The sequence below is a fragment of the Ochotona curzoniae genome, unplaced genomic scaffold (genome assembly GCF_017591425.1).
Source record: "Ochotona curzoniae isolate NIBS_2020 unplaced genomic scaffold, NIBS_Ocur_1.0 patch8, whole genome shotgun sequence".
In the NCBI taxonomy this organism is placed as follows: Eukaryota; Metazoa; Chordata; class Mammalia; order Lagomorpha; family Ochotonidae; genus Ochotona; species Ochotona curzoniae.
The window spans coordinates 24591-52003 of NW_024467061.1; the positions used below are offsets into that span (position 1 = coordinate 24591).

The following is a 27413-nucleotide window of genomic DNA, read 5'->3' on the forward strand; positions in this document are numbered from 1 at the left end:
GTCTTTCTCATTAGCTGACAAATGTTTGCTGAGCACCAGCTATGTTTTGGGCACTCTTTCAGGTACTGAGAAAATAACAGTGAGCAAAACAGACCAAATACTGGCTTCCTCAGGCCTATCCTCCAAGTCATGGGAAGGAGGAGGGAGAGCTTAACGATACATTATTAAAACATGTGGTTTTCCAGATTTTGTTATGTGCTGTGGGAGAAAACTCAAGCAGGGTTGGCGAGTAGGGAGTGTTGGAAGTGTGCTACACGTTTTACAGTGGAGAGCGTAGGGTCTGAAGTTGGAAAGACCTAGGTTCAAGCTGTTTCTGCCAGTATTGTGTTCTCCACAAGTAAAATGCAAAAACAAACGAAACAGTACCAACCTCAGAGGGTTGCTGGGAATTAAACGAGAAATGTAAAATGCAGAGTCAAGTTTGGTACATGGGTTGTGGGTGCTGTAAAGGAAAGAGTCCAGAAAAGCCTGGGGAATGACAGCCTTCACACTCACCGAGGGCATGAACGTAGGGCAGCTCTCCAAGGACTCTGTGTGTGTTTGGGGGGATGGGAAGTGAGACAGAGACTTGGGGTGGTCTTTAGACTCTGTGGTATTTAGATTCCACTAGGTGCAATGAAAAAGGTGTTATGATTTTATTTTTATGTGACAATATTACCGATGTGCCTGAAATTGTATCTGTTGAATGTGTTTGATATTTTTGACATTTATTTATTTGAATTTGAAAGGCAGAGTTACAAATAGAGAAGGAGGGACAGACATAGAAAGAGAGATCTTCCATCCTTTGGTTCATTTTCCAAATGACCACAATGGCTGGAGCTGAGTAGGTGCTTACCCAGGAGTCTGAAGCCTCTTCTAGCTCTCCCATGTAGGTAGAGGGGGGTCCCAAGGCTTTGTGCCATCCTCCACTGCTTTCCTAGTCCATAATCACGGAGCTGGATTTAAAGTGGTGCAGTCCAAAGACAGAAAAGAAGATCAATGGAATAGAATAGAAGCACCAAAAGGGAACCCACACAAATACAGCCAATTAATCTTTGACAAAAAGACCAATGATAGCTCAAGCAAGTGGGAAGGCCTCTTTAGTAAATGTTGTTGGGACAACTGGCTGATAGCCTGTAGAAACAAAAGGATAGACCCACATCTATCACCATACACTAAGATCCAATCTACATGGATAAAAGACCTAAACCTACATCCAGAAACCTTCAAACTCTTGCAAGAAAATGTAGGAAATACACTGCAAGACCTAGGAGTAGGTTCCGACTTTCTAAAAAGGACACCAAAAGCAATAGCAGTTGAGAACAGAATAAACAAATGGGACCTCATCAAACTAAGAAGCTTCTGTACAGCAAGGGAAACAATCAACAAAGTAAAAAAGCAACCCACAGATTGGGAGAAGATCTTTGCACACGATATAGGCGATAGGGGGCTAATTTCCAGGATATACAAAGAACTTCAAAACAACCAAAAAACCAAAACAAACAAACCACTCAAGAAATGGGCAAGGGAAATGGGCAAACATTTCACAAAGGAGCAAGTCCAAATGGCAAACAAACATATGAAAAAATGTTCCAGCTCCCTAGCAATAAGGGAAATCCAAATTAAAACATCGATGAGGTACCACCTAACACCAGTAAGATTGGCCCACATAAACAAGAACACCAACGACGCTTGCTGGCGAGGATGCGGGGAAAAGGGAACCCTACTCCACTGCTGGTGGAGCTGCAAATTGGTACAGCCTTTATGGAAATCAGTCTGGAGAACACTCAAACAACTCGGAATCTGCATGCCATATGACCCAGCAATAGCACTCCTAGGAATATATCCAAAACACCTGTTTTACGACAAACCAACATGCATCCCCATGTTCATTGCAGCACAATCAGTAATTGCAAAAACATGGAAGCAACCGAAATGCCCATCAATAGAAGATTGGATAAGAAAGCTTTGGTTCATCTACTCCATGGAATACTACTCAGCTGTTAAAAAAAACAAAATGCAGTTCTTTGTGGCTAAATGGGCACAACTGGAAACTATAATGCTAAGGGAAATGAGTGAATCCCAAAAGATTAGATACCACATGTTCGCCTTGATTTAACCTGTAATTTATTGTTTGGTTGTTTGTTATTTTTTGAACGTGTCATTGATGCTGTCTCAACCCAGATGTTTCGAAGAATGGAACTTGCATTATTTTTAACATATTGTTTACCCAATACTATGTCAATTAATTCCATAATGTTGTATATTGATACTGAGGCCTTGTTGGGGCTTTTAACCGACCGGATCTTTACTCTGTTAGACCTATCTTCAGACCATAGAAGGTCTCCCCAGGAGGCCACTGAACTTATCTGGACAATAAGACGCTGAACTTTATGCTAGGCATGTGTTTGCAAGCAATGAATCTCAACTGAACTTGAACTATGGTTATGCAGCAAGGTGGAGGAATCCACCATGGGGGGAGGGTTATGGGAGGGGTGGGGGGAATCCCCAGCGCCTATAAAACTGTACTACACAATACAGTGTAAGCAACAATAAAAAAAAAAAAAAAAATAAAGTGGTGCAGTCAGGACTCCAACCAGGGCCCATATGGAATGCCAGCACTACAGGGGGAGGATTAGCTTACTATGCCACCACGTTGACCCTGTATGTGTTTACCTTATGAAAACTTTTAGATAACTAAATTAAAAATGCTAATGGGCAGTAAGCTCTTGACATACATGTTTACATGGTGTACCCATAAACAGTAAGTTCTATTCTAATGAGAGAGAGGAAGGGAAAAATAGGCGGGGGAGTCAGAGTGAGAGAGGGATTTGGGAGGAAGGGTGGCCTGTTGGAAGGCCATGGCAGAGAATCTTCCTTGAGGCCTTCCATACTCACTGTGGCTTCCTTTGCTGCCCATCAGAGTGCTGATCTTACAGATGGGAGCTCCCTTTCCCCATTTCTGCCTCTCTACCTCCACTGGTTCATAAAGGCACACAGCAGGCCTGCTCTTTCATTGGAAAACCTGAATTGATGATGGCATGAAGGCTGTTGTTGGAAGTGGAAGACAAGGAATCAGGCTGAGGAAGTCTGTGTAGCCACTTCTCCTACATCACAGCTCAACAGGAATTGCTGACCTTGAAAAACAAAACAAAAAACAAATAAACAAAAACAGACTGAAGTAAATACGCTTAGCTGAGGTCTTCCATCTGTGATTCTGTTTTCAGCTTCTACAGGGTTATTTGCAAATGGCTGGTTTTATCACCTTGCTGAACAGGGAGTCCATTCACTGACTGTCATATTAGACAGTCAATTCTGGCTACTTTGCTTTTAATCCAACACCCTGCTTGTGTGCCTGGTGGCAGTGGATGATTGCTCAAGTGTTTGGGCCACTGACACCCATGTGAGAGACCAGAATGGGGTTCCTGGCTTCTGGCTTTGGTCTGACCCAGACTGTTGTGTTGCGCTATTGCAGCTGTTTGGGGAGTGAGCAAGCAAATACAAAACTAACTCACTCTCACTCTCTCTATCTCTCTCTCTGTTGTGTGTGTGTATGCATGACAATCACTCTTTCTCTCTGCCTTTCAAAATATATAAATCTTAAAATATATATCCCTAAGTGAGCCAGACTAGTTTCCCTTGTGTGTCTGGTGGAAGAGCCTAAGAAGATGCTGTCCCCCTGGGTGAAAAAGCCACACAGGGATGTACTGTGTGATTTTGGAGACTCACAGAGTTAGAGTGAACTGTTTTTGCCCATCAGCACCTGGGTCTCTGTGCTTTGATGATGAGCTTCAGGTCTCTGTGTTGACAAGATGCCAAATATTTTGGTAAGCAGAGCAACAGGGGATCCAATTGATTATTCTCTTTTCCTTCCATTTCACATGGAACTTTCTGGAAATTATCATCCAAATTTTGAAGAGGCTACCTCAGAGCAGACCAAAGTGAGGTGAACAATGTTTCCATAAGGAGCTGAGAAAGTGTCATTTCCATAGTGATCTGTGGCAACCCCCACCCACAGTGCTTTCACCCATCTTGATAAGCAATTACAGGTAAAAACAGAGACTGCTATGAATAAAGTGTGAATGTCAGGGGAATGCATGGCTAATAGCAGAATTGTAAATATTTGCAAGGCAGAGTGGTGATTCAAGCTCCCAAGATTAATTGAAATTAATCTCTATCAGACACTAATTTGCTTCCTGAGTTCTAAAACCTTCCATTAAAAAAGAGTAAATGAGGCCACGTCAGAATCCTTCTCCAGGTGAGCTGCGTGAGCTCCCTTCCTTGTGTCAGATCTTTGTGGTCCTGACAATGCCAAATTCCCAGGCACCCAAATCACTATGATCAGAAACTTTATTCATTCACTCAATATCGGTTTAATTATCGGTTTGAATATTTATTTATATTATCCTCTGAGTGATGAATATATGCATGGATGTTCAAGTTTAGTCATTATTATAAACCCTGAGTTTAATTTGTTTGCTATTAATCACAGCCTTTCTTTTCTTGGCTTGTCTTATCTTGGAGCATATATATTTTAAGGTGAATAGAATGGAGGACAAGATTCACATTAATCATTTCAGTGAGAATATTTCCTTGCGTTATTCATTTCTGCCCAGGCACTATGCCAGATGCTAAAGATACAATGGGGCGCAAACATGGCCAATGATCTCAAGTAGGCTGAGGTCTGCTTGAGGGGAAAGAAAACAGTCAAATGGTCACAAAAAAAAAATGAGTTTGTAACTACCAACAACCGTTGTGGGGAAAAGTAGCATGGTTCTATGACAATAGATAACAAACTTGGCTAATTTCTGGCATTTAAGACACCCTTGTCCTACATCAAAGTGCCTTGGTTCAATTCCCACTTGTGGCTTCTGATTCTAGTTTCTTGATAAATGCAGACTTTGGGGAGACAGCAGTATAGTGACAGCCCAGGTAAGCATTTTTGTGTTACTCTCATGGGAGACCTGGAATGAGTTCGTATCTCCCAGCTCTGGCCTGAGCCCATCTCCAGCCTTAGTCTGGGGATTGAACCAGTAGATAGGAGCTCTGTTTCCCTCCCTCTCTCTGTCCCTCAAATTGGCAACAAAATTTAAGTATCAAAAAGTGAGTGCAGGGGGAAAGACAGTTTTAAGTGACAGTTTGATTCAAAGACATCAGAGGACCCATATATTTTTGCACTGAAAATCAGTAGACCTTGGGAGGTGTTACAAGGGCCAGGGTTGCCACTGGAAATTCCCAAGACTTGCAATTCACCATCACTGGATCCAGGAGCCAGCCTAAGGAATGCAGAGAACAAGTCCCCCCCGAGAACTTGGGCCTGATTAGAGGATGAGGGATGCCATTGGAAATTGGAGTTGAGGCATCAGGCTGAGCGGGTCTATAGCCGTTTCTCCTGTGCCCCATTCGTAATCTCCCTCAACAGAAATTTCATCAATCCAAATTTCTGGCCTTGGGAAAAAAAAAAAAAACAGAAACATCTTCCCAGTAAATATAGTTAAAAGTCCAGAAACTTCTATTGAGAGACTAAGCCAAATAGATCTTGAACTGTGTGGAGCCTTCAGATTCTGGGCTGTGGAATTGGGGGGCAAAGTTTTATGAGAGCACACAGAGGTCTTAGTGGTCTGTGGAAGCTCAGTGAAGACTGGTGCCAGAACTTCGTGCCACTAGAGGTCACTACGTCACTCTCAATGCGCATCTGTTGGGGGGAAAGACCAGTTCCAAAACAGATCATCATTTGTGCTTCCTGTTGCTCTCTCTCTTGCCATCTGTCTGGAATCACAAATGTGACTACGGATCCCAGAAAACTAGAACACACATCCTAACAATTGCTTTGGTGAGCGGCTCAAACGTTCCATCTGCAAATGTGAGGACAGCGTAGGACTGTGTGTTGTGCCCCCTCAGCATGCCTTCAGTGCGGCCTTGGTGGCCAAAGTACTTGAATCATACACTGTGGTAGCAGGTGTTTCAGAAATGGTCACACAGCAGGGGTAGATTGGTGTCATTATTTTCAATTTGAAACCAAATGGTGCCCTGGTCTTTCTAATCTGTCCCTTAAGAAGGACCCATACCAATCCCGATTTATGGGTTCCTGCTTTTCTGAGCTCCACTGGCATGTTCTGGTTCTCCTCTTGTCTTCCCACCAAACTAAAGCTTCTTGTGGAGAGTGCAACTGTCCTGGGTGCAAAGTGACTGTAGAGGATGTGGAGGGCTGATCCAGGGAAAAGATATGATCTTGAGAGGCAGTAACACAACAGGCCAAGTTCACATGACAGAGGAAGTCCTCACCACATGAACTTGAGGGTTACAAGGAAGGCACCACCATCCAGAAGTGGGAAAAAAACAGGGCTTATGTGTCCTGGTGATGTAGTCAGTCAAAAAGACTGTGGAGGAGAGAACCTCAAAGGGTCACAGTCACTTTTACTCTTATAGCACCCAGTTCTGACTTACCAATGGCCAGCAGATGTGGACCGGGGTCTTGCAAGGTAACAGGAAGGGCTCTAAGTGGCTACAAATCTGCTTGTTTGTGCTATTTTTAAAATAATTGGATGTGTAAAATTTTACTTTGGTATTGGCAGGCTTTTGAGCAAATGGATCTCAGCTGCAGTGAAGAAATAACTTCGGGGGCAAAACACAGAGGCCAACTTTGGTTCATTTATGTAACAGTGGTAGAAGGCCTTTGGAGGAAGGATTAACACAGAATTGAATAAAGACAATACAGACATAAGTGATAATCACCAGTTCCTGATTCAGGAGTTGCCTGATTATCACTGGCTGGATAATCTGGGACAGCTCTCCCTCCTCATGAGAACAACTGCAAAAACCAAAAGAAAAAAAAAATGTGTATCTTATAGCAAGGAATTAATGCTAGCCAACTGGGCCAGGATATGAGAGAAAGAAGGCAAAAGGCTGAACAGACTTCAAACAGTTCGGGGGGAAAGGGGGAGTGTGCAGAGGGAGGAGGAGTTTGACCACTGACTCAACAAGAAGACGTCTCGGAAATTTTATTAAAACTTCAAAGTGCTGTAACTCAGAATACGGAAGAAACTGGAAAACCACTTGTGGTTGAAAATTGCTTCAATTACTTTGATAACCCTCACTAAACCCTATCTCCTGGTGTTTAGGCCATTGGGTAATGCACTTGAATCTGTGATGGGTCTCTGACTTGGATTAACCAATGTGTAAGCAGGGATGCTAGGACTAAATTTCAGAAAGGTCTTTCATCTTCTTTTGCTAGGTACCATTTAAGAAATACACCCATCCTGAGAGTTGTAAGTCATACAGAAGAAACAGAGTCCCCCATGCTGTAGCCAGTGCAGCATGAACTGGTGTTTGAAGAGAGCATGACATGTAATGAGAAAAGATAAGAAAGAAAATTTCCACAGTAGAGCAGCTAGAGGAATCCTCTCCTCCTGAAAAGGGATTCATCACAGTGCCTTGTCCAGTGGCTTTCATTCATTTAGGGAATCATATTTTACATTGATTTGATTCATTAGTGGGTCTTCATTTTAATGACTTGTCACCATCCCAGGCAGGAGGTCCTCAGGTGGACCATCCCATAACCAGAGGAAGGAAGAGAGCAGAACACATGGCCGTTTGTCTTAGGAATGTGTGCTGCCTCAGACTGTAGCCTTGCCATCCATGGACCTTGTCAATGCAGTGTCATCTCTACAGCTTTCCACGCTCTGGCATTCGGTGCTAGTTCCTCTATGTCCTCTGGCTGGCTGCTATTTCTCCTTAATGACCTCCAGCATCTGAACCAGCAATCTTAAAAACAACATCTGCCTTTAATAGTCCTCAAAATATTTCTTTAAAGGTTTCCAAACTACAATATGTGCCATACAAGATATTATGAACAGAAGTCAAGGAAAAAATAAGTGGATAATTATAAAACCATGGGAATTTCAAATAAAGGAATTATCAGGTACAGGGGCTAGTGTTGTGGCATAATGAGTAGAGGAACCTCCTGGATAGCCAATCCATACAAATACGGTTTTGTGTCCTGACTGTTCTAGTCCCATTCTAGCTCCCTGCTAATGGTCTGGACAAAGCAACAGAAGATGGCCTAAGTGCTTGGCCCCTGCCAATCATGTGAGAGAACTGGATGTACCTCCTGGGTTTGGCCTGGCTGCACCCTGGTTGTTGTGGACACTTGGGGAATAAGCCAGCAGAAGACAGGAGACCTCTCTCTTTCCCCTTAAATAAATAAAATGTTAAATTTTTGTTTTGAAAAGTCAACATAAATGAATTTCCCGGGTTTGTGAGATGTATCAGTTCACAAAAATCCAGTAATAATTAAGTAGAAGACATCAAAAGAACTCTATACCCACAGGCACCACAGAAAAATGCTTGGAAACTGAAGCCCTCAAGACACCCAATGAAAAACTACAGGCTACTTTCAAAGGAAAACTGTTAGATTTACAGCTGATTGTTCAAGAAATATGATGGAAGCCAGAAATAATAAGATGAAAGAAAATAATTATGGCCTATAGTTCTATATTCTGGGAAAATATTATTCAGAACTGGAGGTTAAATAAAAATATCTCAGGCTTCAAAACAATTGTAAGAAAAGGTAGACACAGGCAGAAGGAAAATACCTGATGAATGTTCACAGATGCAGGAAATAATAACAAAAATGGAAAATACATGAGTTAAATGCACATATAAAATAATTGTGTAAAATATCACTGAATATTCATTGTGTGAATTAGTAATTCTTTCAGGATTCAAAGATCTAGGAAAATAAAGTACATGCTACCAACAACATATAAACTGACAGGGAAGTAACAGTGTTGGTGCTGAAAATTTTCCATATATAAGCATGTTAACATTAAATGTTGGTAATCAAGGGTTTTTACATCTCTAGGAGGATCCTGAAAGAATAATTTTAAAAATATAATTATTAAACTAATAGCAGAAATATGTAGAAAAATTAATTCAGAAGAAGGAGGCAAAATAAATTTACCTTAGGTAGGAAAAGTAGAACATAATGCAATAATATATTTAGTTACAGAAAAATATAGAGGCTGAATGCTTCAATTAAAAGCAAATAATATTTCTTTGAATTGAAAAATCCTTCACAATATTTACAAAAGAGATATATAATACTTATGTATACAGAAAACTAGAAAATACAAGAGGGTACAGAGGTATGCTATGCAGATTCTTACTAACAGAATGCTGTTGTACCTTTCTGAAAGTCAAAGACAAACAGCATAATACAGGATAAGATTTTTCATAATGACGAAAGTATAATTAGTCAAGAATGTATAATAGTGATAAAGTTATATTCATCTGAAACACATGGCCTAAATATACTAAACAAAGACTGACAGAACTTCAGAGAGAAATATACAGACTTTATAGGAGGGAATTTTAACACATTTGGCTTGAATGATGAGTGTCTAAAGTCACAGAAAATTTAAACAAACTAACAAAAATGACCTCTCATAATACAGGAGCAAAGTACCTGACAAACACAGAACACATATAAGGAGCATTCAAAAAACTAATGAGCCATAGACAAGTGTCAAATTTAAAAATGTTTAATCCTGCAGAATATGCTCTTTACTGGAAGTTCAATTAAACTAGAAAAGAAAGAAAAAATTAAGTAGAAAGTTGGGACAAGCGTGTCCTACAGGTTAAGCTCCCAGTTGGAATAGATTCGCCCCAAATCAGTGTGCCTGGAATGGAGCCAGCTGTATCTCCCCATTCCAGCTTCCTGCTAACGTATGGCTGGGACGCAGCAGACGCTGGTTCTGGTACTTGGGTCCTTGTCACCTTGGTGGCAAACCTAGATTGACTTCCCAGCTACTGAGTTCAGCTTCCCCTAGTCACTGTTGGCATCGAGGAAGTAAATACGAGTCTTTTTCTGTCTCTGTCTCAAACAAATACTGAAAAGTCTTCAATCTAAAAAAAGCTAGAAAAGTCATACATATTTGGAAAGAACAGGTGTAATTTTAAATAACAAACCACAATTAAAATAAGAAAATACTGGGGTGGGCATGGTGGCCTAGTATGCTAATCCTCTACCTACAGTGCTGGCATCCCGTAACGGCAGTTTCCTGTTCTGGTTGCTCCACTTCTCACATTTATTTGTCTTATCTGCCACTCATTGAATTCACTATACATTTCAGTTGAACTTTACTGGATTTGAAATGAACATTAGAGGCACTGAATTCTACTCAGCATTTGTTATAGCTTTACCAGATTAACAGGTGATTTATGGCTCATATTCTGATTGAATGCTATGCCATTTTTAAGAATAAAATTAGAAATACCTTTAACAGCAACAGATGTCTCTTCTATCTAAATGTGCTCTAACCACTCCCTGAAATGCTAAATTCCATGTGTGTTTTCTTGCCTAGTAGACAATTCACAAGAGGGTGAGACATTGAGCAACTATCTCTCTGAGTAGTTGTAATTTTGGCAGCTGCCTTGGCTCACTACATTTCCTAAAGATTCCTCAGAGCCAAGAATGTCTGCCAAGAGGAGTCCAGTGCTGCTGACGACCAGAAATTGGATTATTTACAAATGGAGGTGTTCCAGCTCTCTGAACTTGCCAACTCCATTGTTGGTGGAGTGTGATAAATTGATTGAGTGCATCTGCCCTTGTGAGCTGACGAAGATCCAAATAGCTTTTTTAAAGTGATGGGAAGCCAAGCTTCTCTGGCTAAGGCTTGGGTAGTGTGTACCAATCTACAACCAAACCTCAGAAACGAAGAAATGGATGTAAAGAGGTTACTTCCAGGGGTTTCATCTTAGTTGGCAAAAGTAAGCGCCCTTTCATTTGATTGGCTCAGACATGATTTGGTGGCACTATCAAGGCAAAGGCCTGTGACAGGGCACAGAGAATTCCAGGAAAATGAAACCTTTAAAACTAACATGGGCGGGCCCGGCGCAGTGGCGCAAGTGGTTAAAGGTCCTCGCCTTGCACGCCCGGGATCCCATATGGGCGCCGGTTCTAATCCCGGCAGCCCCGCTTCCCTTCCAGCTCCCTGCCTGTGGCCCGGGAAAGCAGTTGAGGACGGCCCAAGGCTTTGGGAACCTGCACCCGCGTGGGAGACCCGGAAGAGGCTCCTGGCTTCGGATCGGCATAGTATCGGCCCGTTGCGCTCACTTGGGGAGTGAATCATCGGATGGAAGATCTTCCTCTCTGTCTCTCCTCTCTGTATATCCGCCTTTCCAATAAACAAAATAATAAAAATAAATCTTTAAAAAAAAAAAAACTAACATGGGCATTTGGCCTACCAGTCAAGCTGCTGGTGGGATATTTGCATTCTCTATCAGAGTGTCTGGGTTTCCACCTTGGCTCTGTTTTTCTCCACTGCACTCCAGCTTCCTCCTGATGCACCTGGAAGGTAGTAGGAGATGGTTCTTGTGGTTAAAACGTGAACTACGTTTCTGTCTCCCTGCTTTGGCCTGGCCCAGCCCCACGAATGGGATGCCTGCATTGTAGACAGAATCTTATCCACTACACCCCTATTTTCTGCTTATTTGTATGCATTTGTATGCATTTCCCCTACATAAAGACACGTATACAACTGTGCATTGTATATGTATGTTGAGCAGGGATCATGTGTAGACACAGTAACTAAATCCTGTTGTCTGTCCTTGGCCCAAATGGTCTGCCAGCAGCATCCTGCACAGCTGATCATCCTCCTCCTTTTCATTACCTGGATCCCAAGACCTCACAGCATCCGAATTTTTCCTTCTGTGTTACTATTTCTTGTATCTCAACCTGCTTTTCTGGTTGCCCTTCCCAAAGTCTAATCCTTTGACTTCTCAGGCTATTGAGACTCCTATGAACGTCTGCTGAGAATTTCCAAATACACATCTCCTGCAGTGATTCTTGCCTCAACTACACACTCACATGTCTACTCCCTCTCCAATGGGCATTTTAAAAATGTTCAAAACAGAACTACTGAATGTTTTCTTGCTAGCCCCTTAAATGGTCATCCCAGACTTCCAGCCCAACAGGCCAGACTGTTGCCGCCATTCTGATTCTTCGTTTCTCTATACCATCCATCCAATCAGCAGCCCTCAGAACTGAAGTCCATCTGAGGAATTTCTCACTATTCCCTCTTCTACCACTCTGCTCCAGACCACCATGCTTCGTCACTTGAGTCACTACTAGGGTCTCCCCACAAAAACATCTTCCCGTTTTTGTTTTAGTCTCTCCCCAAACTGGGTGATCTTTCTAAAACTAAATCAGGTCACATGACTCTCCTCAGAATACCACAATGGGTCTCCCATTCACCCACAGGAAAGCCATAGTCCTTAAAAATAATCTGTAAGCACTTAGTATGCCTTAATTTTTAAACTTAGAAATACAAATATAGAAGGAAGTATAGTGGCAATGAAGAACATGCGGTTGGGGCGGATGGCCTATGGGCAAAACCTGGCTCCAGTTATTAGCTTTGTGACATTGGGCAAGTTATTAACTTCTCAGTTTCTAAACTCACTTCCCTGTACAGTGGAATAATCATAAAATCCATCTCATAGTTTTATCATGGGGACTAATGAATTAACATTTGTTACATGCTTACAATAGTGCTGGCATGCAGTGAATAACATAAAAGTTGAAAACATTTGAGTCAACATTCTTTGCTATTAGCCAAAGATTTCATATATGTATTTTTTAAAAAGACTCATTAAGTGGACATTGGCTTTAAATATCAGGTTCAATAATTATGCAGCTTTCAAAATTCCTTTGAGGATGTATGGGGAGAAATAATGAGACCTCACTTATAGTCTATTTTTTAGCTGAATCATGAGTGAGAAACATTGCAAGAGTAAAGGATATGTGAATGAACTGTGCTTTCATGAAACAGTATAGTAGTTCTTTTCAAACAATACTTTTTTTTATTTAATAGAAAATTGGCCCTGAAACACCATCCAGACAAGAATCCAGGTGATCCTGTTGCTGCTGAGAAGTTTAAAGAAATCAACAACGCCCACACAATACTGACGGACATGTCGAAGAAGAACATATATGACAAGTATGGGTCCCTGGGACTCTATGTGGCTGAGCAATTTGGAGAAGAAAATGTGAATACCTACTTTATGCTGTCAAGCTGGTGGGCAAAGGTAAATCAGAACGTTTTTCTTCTTTCAAGAAAATGTCCTGGAAGTCTATGATAGTTACTCTTTCAGATTCCATCTCAAAGAAAGTTTAACTTTACTCTTGTCATACAAGGAGATTCACTTTTCACTGAAAGCTATTATTTGGGGATCCTTTTTTGCATTAGCTCATCCATTAATTATGAAATCCAACATGACTTAAAATACTTCTAGACATTAATTATATTTGAATTTGGAGCTTCAGGTTAATTCTGACTGCCCTCCCCCCTCCATAATGACTAATTAACAACTGACTCATTGCTCAAAACCAAAAATAATTTATTAGTGTGACAACTGTTTAATAAAATATTATAGGACAAATTTAGCAATGTCCTTTACTATCTATAGCACAGGCTACGGCAGCAAACACAATACTTGGAAGAGTGAGTGGCAATGATGTCATAGGTTCACGTGGAGCCCCCAGGGGTAGGAGAGAAGGAAACGAGGGGAGAAAGGTGAGACTTACACAGAGACAGAAACATGGAGAGGAGTTGGGGGCGAGGAGAGAATTGGACACCTGATCAAGGAAAAGACAGCATTTTGAAAGCCTCAGGGAAATTTATTGACTTCTGTACAGTACATTTTGATTTCTCAGGAATGCCTAATACATGGATGTTTGGTGCTGGGTTTTTTTAGTTTGTATATAAATATTAATATTCTTAGCTTCTGATTTAAGTCACATTTATAGATCATACATGTAGTTAACATATTTTATGAACAGTTCTCATTTATATGAGTTGTAGTTCATAGTAATAATAATAATAATAAAAAAGTCTCCAAAGTCAGTGTTATGGCACGGTAAGCTACCGCCTATGATGCTGGTATCTCTTATGGCCATCTGTCCATGTCCAGTTGCTTTGCTTCCAATTCAGCTCACTGTTAATGGCCTGGAAAAGCAGTAGAAGATGGCCCAAGTACCTGGGCCCCTACCATACACATGGGAGATGTAGCTCTGGGTTGCTAGCTTTAGCTTGGTCCAACCTAGCCAATGTGGCCATCTAGGAAGTAAACCAGTGGATGAAAAACTCTGTCTCTTTCATTTTCCCTTCCTCTCTAATTCTTACCTCCGTCTTTCAAATAAATAAGCCAGATTCCCCAAAAGGAAGCCATCATGATCAGTAGTATTCTGTTTTCTTCCACTAAATCTTGCTGAGCTTTATCTATGCATAGAGAGATTTTTTAATACAAAAGCATGGAAAGAAATTCTGCAACCTAAAACCTCATTTGTCTTCTATGTTCCCAAAATTCTTTTGGGGAGAATATTTGAGATTCACGGTAATATTCTTATTGAAAACTTGATGGTTTTGGAACTTGGAAAGAGGAGTGTACATGTTGACAATGTCATTCCTGATGATACATTAGCATTCTAACAATAAAAATTAGTTCTAAAAATATATTTTAGAGCTTTCAATGGAATTTAGTCTCTAGGAATCTCTCGTCCTGTGGGAAGGAACATCTGCAGTTGTAGATAGTCACACATGTATGCTTGATTGCATATTGGGGCCTGAGTAAAAATAATAAGGCTTTCTTGCTCAGGAAGTTGATTAACATGACCAAAACTTATGTAGACAAGTAAAATCTACCTGGTAGTGTAAAAGATACACAAAATAATTCCTGTTGGCAACTCCTCAAAATCAGTCCCCAGAGGCTGGTGTGGGGTAGTGGGTTAAGCTGCTACCCGATTCACAGGCATCCCATACAAGCACCAGTGAGCATCCTGACTGATCCACTTTGAATGTAGCTCCCAGCTAACGCATGTGGGAAAGCAGCTGAAAATAGCTCAAGCATTTGGGCCCCTGACATCCATGTGGAAGACTTAGATGGAGTCCCAGACTAATGACTTTGGTCTGGCCCAGCCCTTGTTGTAGCCAGTCACTTGGAGGCCTGCCACCAAATAACCACATATTGAATATGCACCATGTGGATGAGTCAATATGACGTCATCAGTATATCTTTTTAAAAACCTCAGGAACCTGGAGTGGCTAGGATAGTGCTAAAATGCTGCAAGGAATAAAGCAATGGTGTTTCTCACAAGCAAATAATGTAGCTAGATTAAAAGCCAAAACAAAAGAATGAATAGGAATTTTCAGAGAAGACAATATGGAAATTGTGCAGCAAAAAGGAAAAAGGTCGATGAAGAAGGGAGTGGTTTCCTAGGGTTATAGCCGAGGAATTCTGCCCAGGAGCGTCCTGGAGGTAGGGGATGAGGGCGAGGGCTTTGTGGTTTAGGGTTTTAATGTATCCAAGAATATGAAAATGTAAAGTATCTTTCCATAGCAGAGGTTATAGGTGCAAGAGTATGACCAAGACTGTCCAACTCCTGGGGCTCCGCCTCCAGCTGGGCCAGAGAGGTAGGTGGGTTCTGGGCTGGGCAGCAGGTGAGGCTGAGATTCACTGACGCCCAAGTGTTCTGCCTCAAGCTGCTGAGGCAGTGCACGTGCACACCACGAACTCGGCCTTACATTCCTCCCTGATTATTAATCACATGAAATCTGCATTTCAGTTACAGGTGTATAGACCACTTCGTTTCTGGTTTAGTTTTGCTCCATTCACAAAAATAGGCGACAGAGAGGAAGATCCTCCATCCACTGACCCACTCCCCAGGCAGCTGCAATGACCAAGGCTGAGCTGAGCTGAGCCGATCTGAGGCCAGGAGCCCCCTTGGGTCTACCATGAGGGCTCAGGGTCCCAAGGCTTTGGGCCATCCTTAACTGCCTTCCCAGACCACAAGCAGGGAGCTGGATGGGAAGTGGGGCTGCCAGGATTATAGCTAACACCAATTTGGGATCCCAGAGCATGCAAGGTAAGGATTTTAGCCATTAGGCTACTGCACCAGGCCCAATTAATTTATTTTTAGTAAGCAAACCTTTTATCTGTTTGTGGGGAAATCCTGGTGTTGTTCATTAGGAGAAAAGCATGTTTATGAATTTGTATATTTATTAATATGGCACATATTTATTGTTTTTAAAGTGTCTACAAGATACCAAGTCTTTTGGCAAGACAAACTGAAAAATCACTAACATGCATTCCTAGATTCCAAGCTTGCCCTTGTTCTACAGTGTCAACAGGAAGAAAATCAAGGGGGTGGACATTTTGCACACTAGTAACACATCACTTGGAATGTAGAGTATCTAGTTTCAAGTCCCAGTTCCACTTCCTATTCCAGCTTCCTGCTGATGCATGACCTACCTGGGAGTCTGCACATGATGTTTCAAGTGATTGGTCCTTGCCAACCACGTAAGACATCAGGCTCCTCGGCTCAACCTGACCCAACTCCAACTGTTACAGGCGTTTGGGAGGTGAATGAGCAGATAGGAAAATACACTCTCTTTCTCTTCCTTTCAAATAAAAAATAAAGGTAAAAACACATTTTAGATGTATCAAGGTAAAAAAAAAAATTAAATATAGAACAATTGGAGAACAAAAAGCAATTGTTTTGGGGTGGAAAGACATCATAGAAGATGAGTCTTGAACACCAGATGGGTATTGATGAGGTGGCTGGGGAATGAATGCGTTGGCAATGTCTGAATGACTGAATTTACAGTGAGAGCCAAGTAGTTAAGACGAGAGCAGAGCTGAGTACATGCAGGGGAGGGTCAGTAGTAAGCAGCCAGAACATCATCATGACTAGGTACCTCAGCTCTATCTGAGACACAGGTGTTGCAACACAGCTTCAAGAGAACAAGTGTTTAGGAAAGCTCCCCGCAGCTGCATTGGGCAGAGCTAAAGGCAAGTGTGGAAGCAGCAATGCTGGAGGGAAGGCTGCAGCCACAAGCCAATCAGAGATAATAAGGACCTGCTTCAAGGCCTGAAGGGCTGGGCTGGAGATGAGGAGAAGCAGGCAAGAGCTCTGGAGTGAGAGAGTACAGGATTGGATGCCTAACAGAAAGGTGAATGTGGACAGGGCATTGTTACCTTGCCCTTTGATGAGAAGGGTTCAGTTCTCTGAGGCAGCAGAGCTTGGTTAGCTTGTTTGACTTGTGGAGGTTTTATTTGCCAGTTTGGGTTTTGTTTTGGTTTGCTGTGATCTTAATCATGTAAAATAATATATGTGTGATAATATAATAACATGATATATATAACATGTAACAATCTTCATGGCCTAAGAAGAAAGAAGAGATACCATTCTTCTGTGTCTAATTGTTAAATGAAGCTTCTCATCACTCCTCCAAGTACTCTTTACAAATAGAGTTTTTACAAGGAGTAAGGATGGAGGTGGATGAGGGTAATCTGTGAGGTGAACTGAAACAACTTCAGGTCCCTGGGGCCACATGGGTACAGGCTTGGGTTCTGGGGTTCTTCCCCCAAATCTCCCATTCCTCATCCCTGTTTTGCTTGGCCTCTGTTTCCTCCAGGCTCTGTTCATCATCTTTGGCCTCCTGACAGGCTGCTATTTTTGCTGCTGCCTGTGCTGCTGCTGCAAATGCTGCTGTGGGCACTGCCAGCCAAAATCATCGACGCCTTCAGAAGAAACCTTCTACATGTCCACGGAGGACCTGGAGATGCAGATCCAGATCGATGCAGAGAAAGGTAACACAAGACGGAAGCTCAGTTGTGGTGGGTATCGTTCTGAGGTCCAACTACACCCCAGGTCTAAAGTCAGAGGGTGCCAATCGTAAAACGTGAGGAATCCTTCAGATCCTTAGCTTGAGTGATCTTTGTGGGAAGATGAAACGACATTTAGCACTAGTAGATACAGAGAAAAGCTGCACCTGACTCCCTTAGAAATCACGAGAGGTGGGGATGATGAAGCTCATGACAGAGCGAGCTCCAGGTGCAGGGAGATTTGAGCCGGGGAGGCCCAGGCCAGGAGCTTCCAAGGCAGGTATATCCCCTACGAGAAGCCATTTCAGTGTATTCAGTTAGACTGTCTATTAAAACAGAAAAGAGCAAACATCAAAAAAAGTCATCCATCTCTAATTTTCTTCCTGTTGATGGTTTGGCATTGGGTTTGGGGTAGAACTGGTGGCAACCACACTCCTCCTGATTTGTAGCTTCTTTGTAAATATACACATTCAGCATGAACTTTAAACCAGAAACATGTCTGTCTATACTGGGAGGTACACATAACCATGGTATATGACTTCATTTTCCCAAGTTGATTCTATCATTCTACCTAGAATTGGGGGCGGGGCGCGGAGAGAAGTGTAAAAAATAATAAGATGTGAGAGAATCTTTCTATGAGATATTTACATTCTTTGAGAAATGCCTTTGTTAAACACGAAGGGGTCAAATCTGTCATTGTCTTGCTTAGTCTTGCATCTTAATCCTATTGTCCTTTTCAACTGGAAAACATAATTATTCTAGATTACAGATTTTATCAGTTACCACGCGCCCCCCCCAAATAAAACCCTAGATAGCTAACCAAGAGAATAACTGTAATTCAGACAGTGGGGCATTGTTGGCAGAACTGCTGAGATTAAGAATGGCACACTCCTCTGAACTGTACTACACTGTGATTCTGCTGGTCACACTGAGACAGAAATTCCAGGGCCTGGAGCATCAGAGGCTCTTTAAAGGCTTCTGTGTACCTCTTATTCTCTGTTGAGTGTGATGCTGAGTAATATCTGGTGTTATCTACGCTGACTCCAACCTGGAGGAAAGAGTCCTCAATAATGCGAGTCGTCCTGACCCCTGGCATCTGAGAATTGAGGGCTCAGGGAAGTCAGCAGGGTTATTCCTGCAGGGTGGGATCTCTCTTAGTGTATTGCTGGCCAGGCCTGTATCCAGAAGAGGGTGCTCTGACCTTCCAGTCTTGTCCTTAGAGTCAAACTGTAGGCCCAGAGTGAAATGTAATTAAAACTATACTTTTACAAATTTGGGATGTAAAAGGACAAATCATGCTTTTAATAGAGGCATACATAGCAAAAAAGATAAAGCATGCAGGATTGCTGATAAATGAGTAAGCAGTGGTATTTACATAGAAATTCCTTTTCTTTAGTGAAAAACTGGTGACTTTGGCACAGCTTGATAACAAATAATGATGCCAGTGCACTGATTCCATCTGTTCTTGGGAGAAGCTGCTTTAGAACCCTGACAAGAGCTTCTGGCCACACTGACCCTAGGATCTCCCTAATACCCATCAGTCCGAAGCAGCTCTCAGCAACAAAGGACAGAAAAGAATAACAAGAGAGGAGTCTCAGCATCTTTCAGTGGTCAAATTTAACTTTCCCTTTTATAATGGAAAATCCAAATGAGGGTAATTAAACATAAATATCTCAAATCCATTTTTTTCACACTTGTCTGAAAAGCTTCACACTATTTTCTCTTTTGAATGAGATAAAAAGATCCACTAGATCTTTTCCCTAGACCTCCTTTATGGAAAATGTAGTTTCTGGACCAGGAATCCATCCCACGTGCCGGTCTCCACCAGGGAATCTTCCTTGCTAAGTGAATGGTGATGATTCAGAAAGTCTCTATTTCTTAGTGCTGACACCCCAGAATTACCAGCTCCGCCACAGACATCTGATTCTAGGCCAAATAAACCCTGTATTTGACTGTATTAAGAATCCCTAACCCAGGGTCCAGTGTGGTACCTTAGCGGCTAAAGCCCATGCTTTGCATGGGCCAGGATCCCATACGAGCACCAGTTCTAATCCTAGCAGCCATGCTTCCCATGCTGCTCCCTGCTTGTGGTTTGAGAAGGCAAAAAAAGAAGTCTGATTACAATTTTTTTATTATGTAAAGTTAGAAAAGTTTTTCAGTTTTACAACTCATTATTAATAATGTCTAACCTTTTAGGGATTGTTGTCAAGTTTGGGAAAATTCTTATTGTTGATTTAATATGTCAGGGTTACTTCAAATATTTGTTAAATAACTGAATTAAAAAATAAGCTTACTTTGGTGTGGAAAAACAAAATCATATATGGTTGCTGCCTAACATGTATTTTCTGTGAACATTTATGAAGATCTCAATATTTGAAAGAATTTTCCTCAAACCACTTTTGCCTGTTTTTTCAAACCTTACTGCTGTTCCTTGTGACTTCTTCTGAGACAGTCTATTGGACACATTGTGTCACACCGCTGCTGGCCCAGATCTTCATGTCCCTTCAACAAATGAATTGGCTTAATAACCTTGAGGAATGTTCCTAAGGTCATTCCTATATCCATAAGACTAGTAACAATTACTCACATATTTGCTGCAAATTACAAAAACATATTCCATTATACTAAACTCAAAGGAAACTGGTCCCCAATTCTTTTTTTTTTTTAATTTGAGAAAAAGAGAGACAGAGACAGATAAATCAAGATTCTATCTACTTTCCCAACAGACAGGATTGGGAATCAGGAATGAAGTCTATATATCCCAGGTGGATTATAGTAACCCAATAGCTTGGGTCATCCTCACTCTCTCTGAAAATCTGCATTTCCGGGAAGCTATAACCATAAACTAAAGTTGGGAATTAAACTCAGGCATTCTGATGTGGGATTGAGCATATTCACCATGATACCAAACTCCCACTGCTCCATTATATTTTAGCTGAACCCTCAAAATGCCCAACAGACATAGTTATTTAAGAAAACACACTTGGGGCAGGGGGCAGCACTATAGCCTTGTGGCTAAATCCTCACCTTGCTCATATTGGGATCCTAAAAGGGCACTGGTTGGTGTCCTGGCTGCTCCACTTCCTATCCAACTCTCTGGATGTGGCCTGGGAAAGCAGTCAAGGATGACCTGAAAAACAAAGCCTTGGGACCCTGCACCTGCATGGGAGACCCAGAAGAAGCACCTGAGTTCTGATTAACTCAGCTCTGGCTGTGGCAGACACTGAACAAGTGAACCAGTGGATGGAAGGTCTTTCTCTCTGTCTCTACTTCTCTCTGCAAATCTTCCATTTTCAATAAAAATAATTTTTTTAAAAAAAGAAAAAGAAAATATACTTGAAAGACACCTCTAGCTACTCAGATATCAAGTTGCTGTTGTGAAAAATAAGTACGATACCTCAACATTTGAGTTCTTCCAAAGGCACTGGTGTTACATTAGGGTTTTTAGACTTTTATTTTAATGAAAATAAATTTAAAATGGTAAACATTTTCTGCTTAAAGGAATTTTTGATTCTGATATTGAATCTGACCAAAACAATTGTAAACTTTAGGGTTGGAAGCACACTGAGGAGTCTCTTCTATTCCAATCTGTATGCCTTTGTTTCATTTTCCTACCTTATTGCACTGGCTAGTTTTTCTAGTACCTCGTTTACTGCTTTACTGTCCTTGTTTTGAAATCCTTAATTTTTTTTTTTTAAGTATAGCACTTAAGTATCCTCACTTGCTCTGAGTTCTGCAAATTATCTGTCAGTACTCAGAATATTTACTAAATCAGAGTTTCAAGCTGATGGCTTTGGTCAGTAAATATTTTCTTTGATTAAACTATTATTTACCTTAAGGTTTATTTTACAATTACACTACATAAAGACACTTAAAAAGGAAGTCACTAGTCACTGTCAAAGAATAGGGGGAAAGTTGCCTGCCCAACGTGAACACTTTGCTTCTAGGGAAGAAGCTAACTGAGATGAGACAGAAGTGGGTAAAAAAGAATGGCTACAGCCTAGGGGCTTATATGCATTTTCAACTCTGGAAAAGCAAGCCAGATCCCAGTGCTAAATTTGTTTTCTTTCTGCCACGCTGAAGGCAGTGGGATGAAATGCAATCACAACTCCCACCTATAAATCATAAAAATGTCTAGTTGAGTCAAGTCTCCCCCTGAAACTCTCCTTGCTTTTGAAGGAAGAGGAGTAATGTATTTGGAGGAGGAGACTTTATGGTGTTGACCTTGAATCTAAAAGTTTGAGAGTCAAGTGCCCAGAAAAATCTAGTGACTGCTTAACTTTTCCTGCCACTTATCTGGACAAAACCCAAATAAGTCCACAACCACTGAGATAAAGAAAGCCATATGGCTCTAGCTCTCGGCCAAGGCACAGAGATATTTATTACATGTTTACTGTGCAGCACTTAGCGCCTCTTCACTTCCCAAAGGAAACAAGCAAGAGACTAAATTCATCCTTTCTCTTTTAACATCCCCCCCATTAAAATGAGTCCATTTCTAAAAATAATACTTGAAAATTAAAATTCTTGCAACTAGTACAGAGCCCTTCGCTTCTGCTATGTATGAAAATATCAAGTAAACACCTTCAAAGCCCCAGGCCAGGATGGTAGGACAGGTGAGTCGGCTTAGAATGCTCCCCAACAAAGCTACTCAAAGGGGATCCAAGGTTCCCTTGACTTTTGGCTGCCAGTGTTCACTGAGGAAATTTACTAGGCTGGTCTACTGAGACAGTATTTCAACAACAAATATTTACTGAACACTTTAATATCTGCCTGACATTATGCTGGTGGCTAGAGAAAAAAAGTATGGTTCCTGGTATTCTGAGGTGTTATAATCTAGTAGCAGAGACAGGCACACAAATAGTAAATAATAACCACACAAAGGCTTTCTTTACAAATACAACAAACGTGACAAAGCTGACACTAGAAGGCCTGACATCAATGTGAGTGAGAATTAGTTCCTTTATTTGCTCCATTTATTCATTTCGTTAGATAGCTGGAGTTGGGGGGAGAAAGAGACACTTGTTGTGAACATAGTTTTGAATTTATAGTCCACTAATTCAGAGATGTGAAGTAGTAAAATTGATGCAACCTAACCAAATACCCACACTAGCATGGGCTGCGCAAAAGCCAAAATCTGGATGTGGGTATGCAATTAGGGTCTCCTATGTGGGCGGCAGGAAGTCAACTATTAGAAATGAGCTGCCTCGCAGGGTCTGTGTTAGTGAGAAGCCACACTCAGGAGCCAGGGCTCTCAGATGTGAGGTTTGGCATCTGAACTGCTGGGTTGAATGCCCACTCTTGATACTGGTTCTATTAACTATTAAATAGATACAAATACTATGACCTGATTTTTACCTTTCACTATTATCATTAGAATTGTTGGCTTTTTCTTCCTCAGAAACAATCATGGTAAATCATTTATGATTTTTTATTTATACTATTGTAATTATATATACTGTTTGTATATATGTTATTCTCACTTTAATATTACTGGCTTTGTACAACTTGCTTTTTTTCACTCAACATTGTATATCTGAGATTATTTGCATTGTGGCTGCCATTTATTTTTACCATTGTATAAATATTCTACAAAGATATCATGTAGGGCTTACTTTGCATGCACCAGGATCCCAGATGAGTGCCACTTTGTATCTTGGCTGCATCCCTTCCCTTCCTGGGAAAGCAGTAGAGATGGCCCAAACTTTGGAACCCTGTACCTACGAGGGAGACCTGGAAAAAGCTCCTGGCTCCTGGCTCCTGGCTTCAGATCAGCTCAGCTCAGCCACTGCAGCCACCTGGGGAGTGAACCAGCATACAAAAGCTCTTTGTCTCTACATCTCTCTGTAAATCTGCCTTTCCAATAAAAAATAAAAAGTAAATCTTAAAACAAAATCTGTAACATTAAAAAAAGAATATCATGCAATTTATTTACCCAATCTACGGCTGACATTTTCTCCTTTTTGCCCTTGCAAACTGAGCTGCTACAGATGTTCTTGTGCATGAGAGCAAGAATGTCTGTAAACATATACACACAAGTGAAATTTCTTAGGCAAAGGGTATGTACATCATATACATCTACAACTTGTTAAATATTGTCAACTCGGTCTGCAAAATTACTGTAGCTACATTCCCTCCATACTTCATGAGCATTCCTGTTACTCCACATCCTTGCCAACCCTGGCTATCACCAGACTGAAAATGTTGGTCCATGTAGTAGCAGGTGGAAAGTAACAGACAGTGGCTCTAGTTTTCATCTCCTTGGTTAGTAGTGAGGTTGGATGTCTTTTTATGTGTGTGTTAGTCATTTGGATTTCTCCTATGAGATGCCAATTCAAATATTTTGAAGTTTCAATGATATCATCCGCCTTTTCCTCATTGTTTCTGAGCATATTCTGGACCTCAATTCTTCATTGTTTATGATTTGATGTTTCATTTTTTGTGGAATCTTCTGATGTGTCCAAGTTCTTAATGTTTGCAAACTTTTAATCTTTGCACTTAGTGATTTCTGTGTTTTGAACAACCATTCTCTGTTTCAAGGACACAATGGTATTCCCCTCTATGGCCTTCTTGGTTTTACAGTTTTGTTTTGCACACACATCTGCCTATCCATCTGGAGTTGATCTGATATAATGTAGAGATCTTATTTCAGATTTTTTTAATCTTAAAAATCTCAGCCCCCTGATTTATTTTTTTTCAGCCCCTTGGTTTCTAATCTTGGTTTTGGTATACCCTAAGATTCAACAGATATATGTAATAGTTTCTGGAATTTCTTTTTGGAAATCTCATTTCAACATTTGCCACATTAAAACAACTGTCATAAGACTCTATGTTCATTGTTCTATTTTTTTTTACTTTTAGAAATGGATTTCCCAATTGTTCTCCAGCCCACAAATGCAAGTGAGAAGACACAGCTAATCAAAGAAGGACCTAGAAGTTACTGCACGGACTCTTGATAAGGAGCTCACTGAGGGTCCAAGGAGCCTCCTCTCGGTCCAGCTAGGTCTCCAGGTGATCAAGGAGATGGAGGGGCGAATGAAATGCTGTGAACTTTTCCACACTTGTATTTTATTTTTATGTTAGAGAAAGATGATTGCTATATGACTTTCTCAGTATGCAGACCTTATCCCTGAGTGGAATTTTGAATGAAACTCATTTACTTGTGATGAATAAAGGCCCCCATGGTTGTTTTAAGCTCCTTGCGTGAGGTTGAGAAATGGCCTTGGGCAGCTGTTATGAGCTTGTCCTTTATGGGTGTCAGCCCTCATTTGTCACAAACTAAAGTGGTCTCAAAACAAAAGCCACTTTTCATCCATTTGCCTAATTGCAGTATTCATATCAGCCACAGTATCAGCGGCAAATCAGGAGCAGTAGAGGAATTGTGTGCAGAGTTCTGTCTCTGGCAAAATTCACTATAGTTATAGACTATTTCACAAAGAAGGAAAAGACAATTAGGCTTAAAAAGACAAATTGCACTGTTTTAAAATTTGTTTTTGGAGGATTAAAAAATTAACTGAAAAGTGACAAGAAAATCAGGAAGAAACAGATATTATGTGTACTTTCAAACTGGCTTTAGCAAATCAACTTCAATCTGACTGGACCTTTAAGAGATTCCAAGGAGTATTCTGGGATAGAGCCGATCCCAAGTAGGGTGTTGATCATATTTTTAGTGAAATTTTTTTAATTGGTCCAGATTAGCCAGACTGAATAAAAGAAATGCATGAGGTAAAAGTAAAATTCTAAGTTCTATAGTCTAAATTTGCATTTAGAGAGTCATTATCTTATTTTAATGGATTTAATTATGTTCATTAGAAAATGCTGAGCTCTATGTATATTGGGAAATTTAAGGTCAGATGTCATCTCTACTTGTTTGATTCTTAAATTCTTGGTGTAGCAAAAACCTTGTGCTTTTCCTGAAATATAGTACAGCAGCAAACATATACGTCTCTCCTAGACCTTTCTTAGTTCTTTAAGACCTTATTCTGTTTTTATGTAATATTGCATGAAATGCCATTCTCCTTTTTCTTATTTCTTACCCTTCCATACCAGACTATAGTCAATAACTGTTGAATATATTGTGAGAATTACTGTCATTAACAGTAGAGTTTGGAAGTCATTAAAACTCTGTGCTAACTCTTGAGTTAATGGATTTTTCCCCCTATATAATCAAATAGAAAGATCTTTGTTTTGCAAGTTAAGAAGTTTGGATCTAATGTTAAATTCTCAATAATTTATCCCCAGAACCAAGTGATAAAATGATTATCAGAGGGTTAATGAAAGATACCCTGTAACACAGTTTGTATGTCTGCCCTAACCAGCTTCAAGTTGGTTTGAGTCCAGATAAAATAGCTGAGGTGAAAGAATTAGAGTCATTTATTTCACAAATGTAAAGTGATTTTAGATGAATTTATCTATGTTGACACAGATAAATGTAACAGGTCTTCCTTATAAAGATTCTTCACAAAGTTTATGGAAAACAAAGCTAAAAGACACCTTTTAGTGCACAAATGCTTGAAATGCATGAACATTTGGGGGTCAAAAAAGTTCAGGAAAATGCATATTACATTTGATGAAATTATGAAAATGTAGACATGATTTTTTAATTTTTTCACTAAAATAAAATTCTCCTTTAATTCCTTTTTCCATGAACTTTTTGTAGCACTTTCATATAAACTTAACAGCAAAGTCCAGACAGACTCCCAAGTTTAACCAGTGAGTGTTTTTTTGGGGGGGAGTTGTATTTGATAGATGAATGCATTCCACACTTAGAGGAAATGATAATATAAATATCCCAGCCTGTGGATGATCTGAGCCACTGCAGTTCTTTCCTGTGGTCTCTCTAAGAAGCAGATCAGGCCTGTTTCTGAATAACAGCTTTTAAAATCACAAAGCTTTTTTTTTTAAGATTTATTTATTTTTATTGGAAAGTCAGATATACAGAGAGGAGGAGAGACAGAGAGGAAGATCTTCCGTCCAATGATTCACTCCCCAAGTGACAGCAATGGCCGGAGCTACGCCAATCCAAAGCCAGGAGCCAGGAACTTCCTCCAGGTCTCTCACGTGGGTGCAGGGTCCCAAGGCTTTGGGATGTCCTCAACTGCTTTCCCAGGCCACAAGAGCTGGATGGGAAGTGAGGCTGCCAGGATTAGAACTGGCACCCATATGGGATACTGGGGCATTCATGGGGAGGACTTTAGCCACTATGCCACTGCACCAGGCCCAGAACCACAAAGCTCCTTTTCTCTCCAAAGCCTCTTTTTTAATTTTTACATGAATTTGTTTTGTTTTTGTTTTTTCACTTCTCTTCCCAGCTCACCCAGGAAGCTGGTGCAAGAGTGATTAAGATGAGAACAGGACATGAATCAGAATCAGGATCAGAGTCGGAGGACCAAATCCCTGGAGGGTGGTGGGCAGTGTCTCTCTCAAAGGCCTGGTTTCTGGCTAAAATGATGTTGGGTAAATACAAGCAGGTGAATGCCTATGTGAGAGCAAGAATTCTGCAGAATGTCTTCCAGCTACAGAGAAACACGAGGCAGCTCTTCATCTGAGGCAGCTGCTTAAGCTGTCAGTGGGGGGCGTCACCAAGGAGCTGCCACCCAGCATCATCTGTGATCATTCTGAATCCAGAATCGTCTTAGCAGACACTTCAGAGACAAAAGACCTGCACTGACTGTGGGCCTGAGGGGTAGTCATGCCGTGTGAAATGGGAAGCCCTCTCCTAGAGCTTGCTCTCCATTTATCTTTTTGCCATCTTATGTTAGAACATTAAACAC

At 40.9% G+C, this 27413-nt stretch overlaps 1 protein-coding gene across 1 annotated transcript in view; it reads left to right on the forward strand.

Moving 5' to 3' along the window:
• Positions 1-24764, forward strand: part of LOC121168250 (dnaJ homolog subfamily C member 5B-like) — a 48671-nt gene extending 23907 nt beyond the window's left edge. Inside the window, exons 3-5 of the mRNA XM_040998162.1 lie at positions 12852-13065; positions 17454-17628; positions 24502-24764. Of these exons, the coding sequence (XP_040854096.1) occupies positions 12852-13065; positions 17454-17628; positions 24502-24596 (484 nt within the window). The 3' untranslated portion in view covers positions 24597-24764. The remainder of the gene's footprint in view (positions 1-12851; positions 13066-17453; positions 17629-24501) is intronic.
• Positions 24765-27413: the final 2649 nt, after the last annotated feature.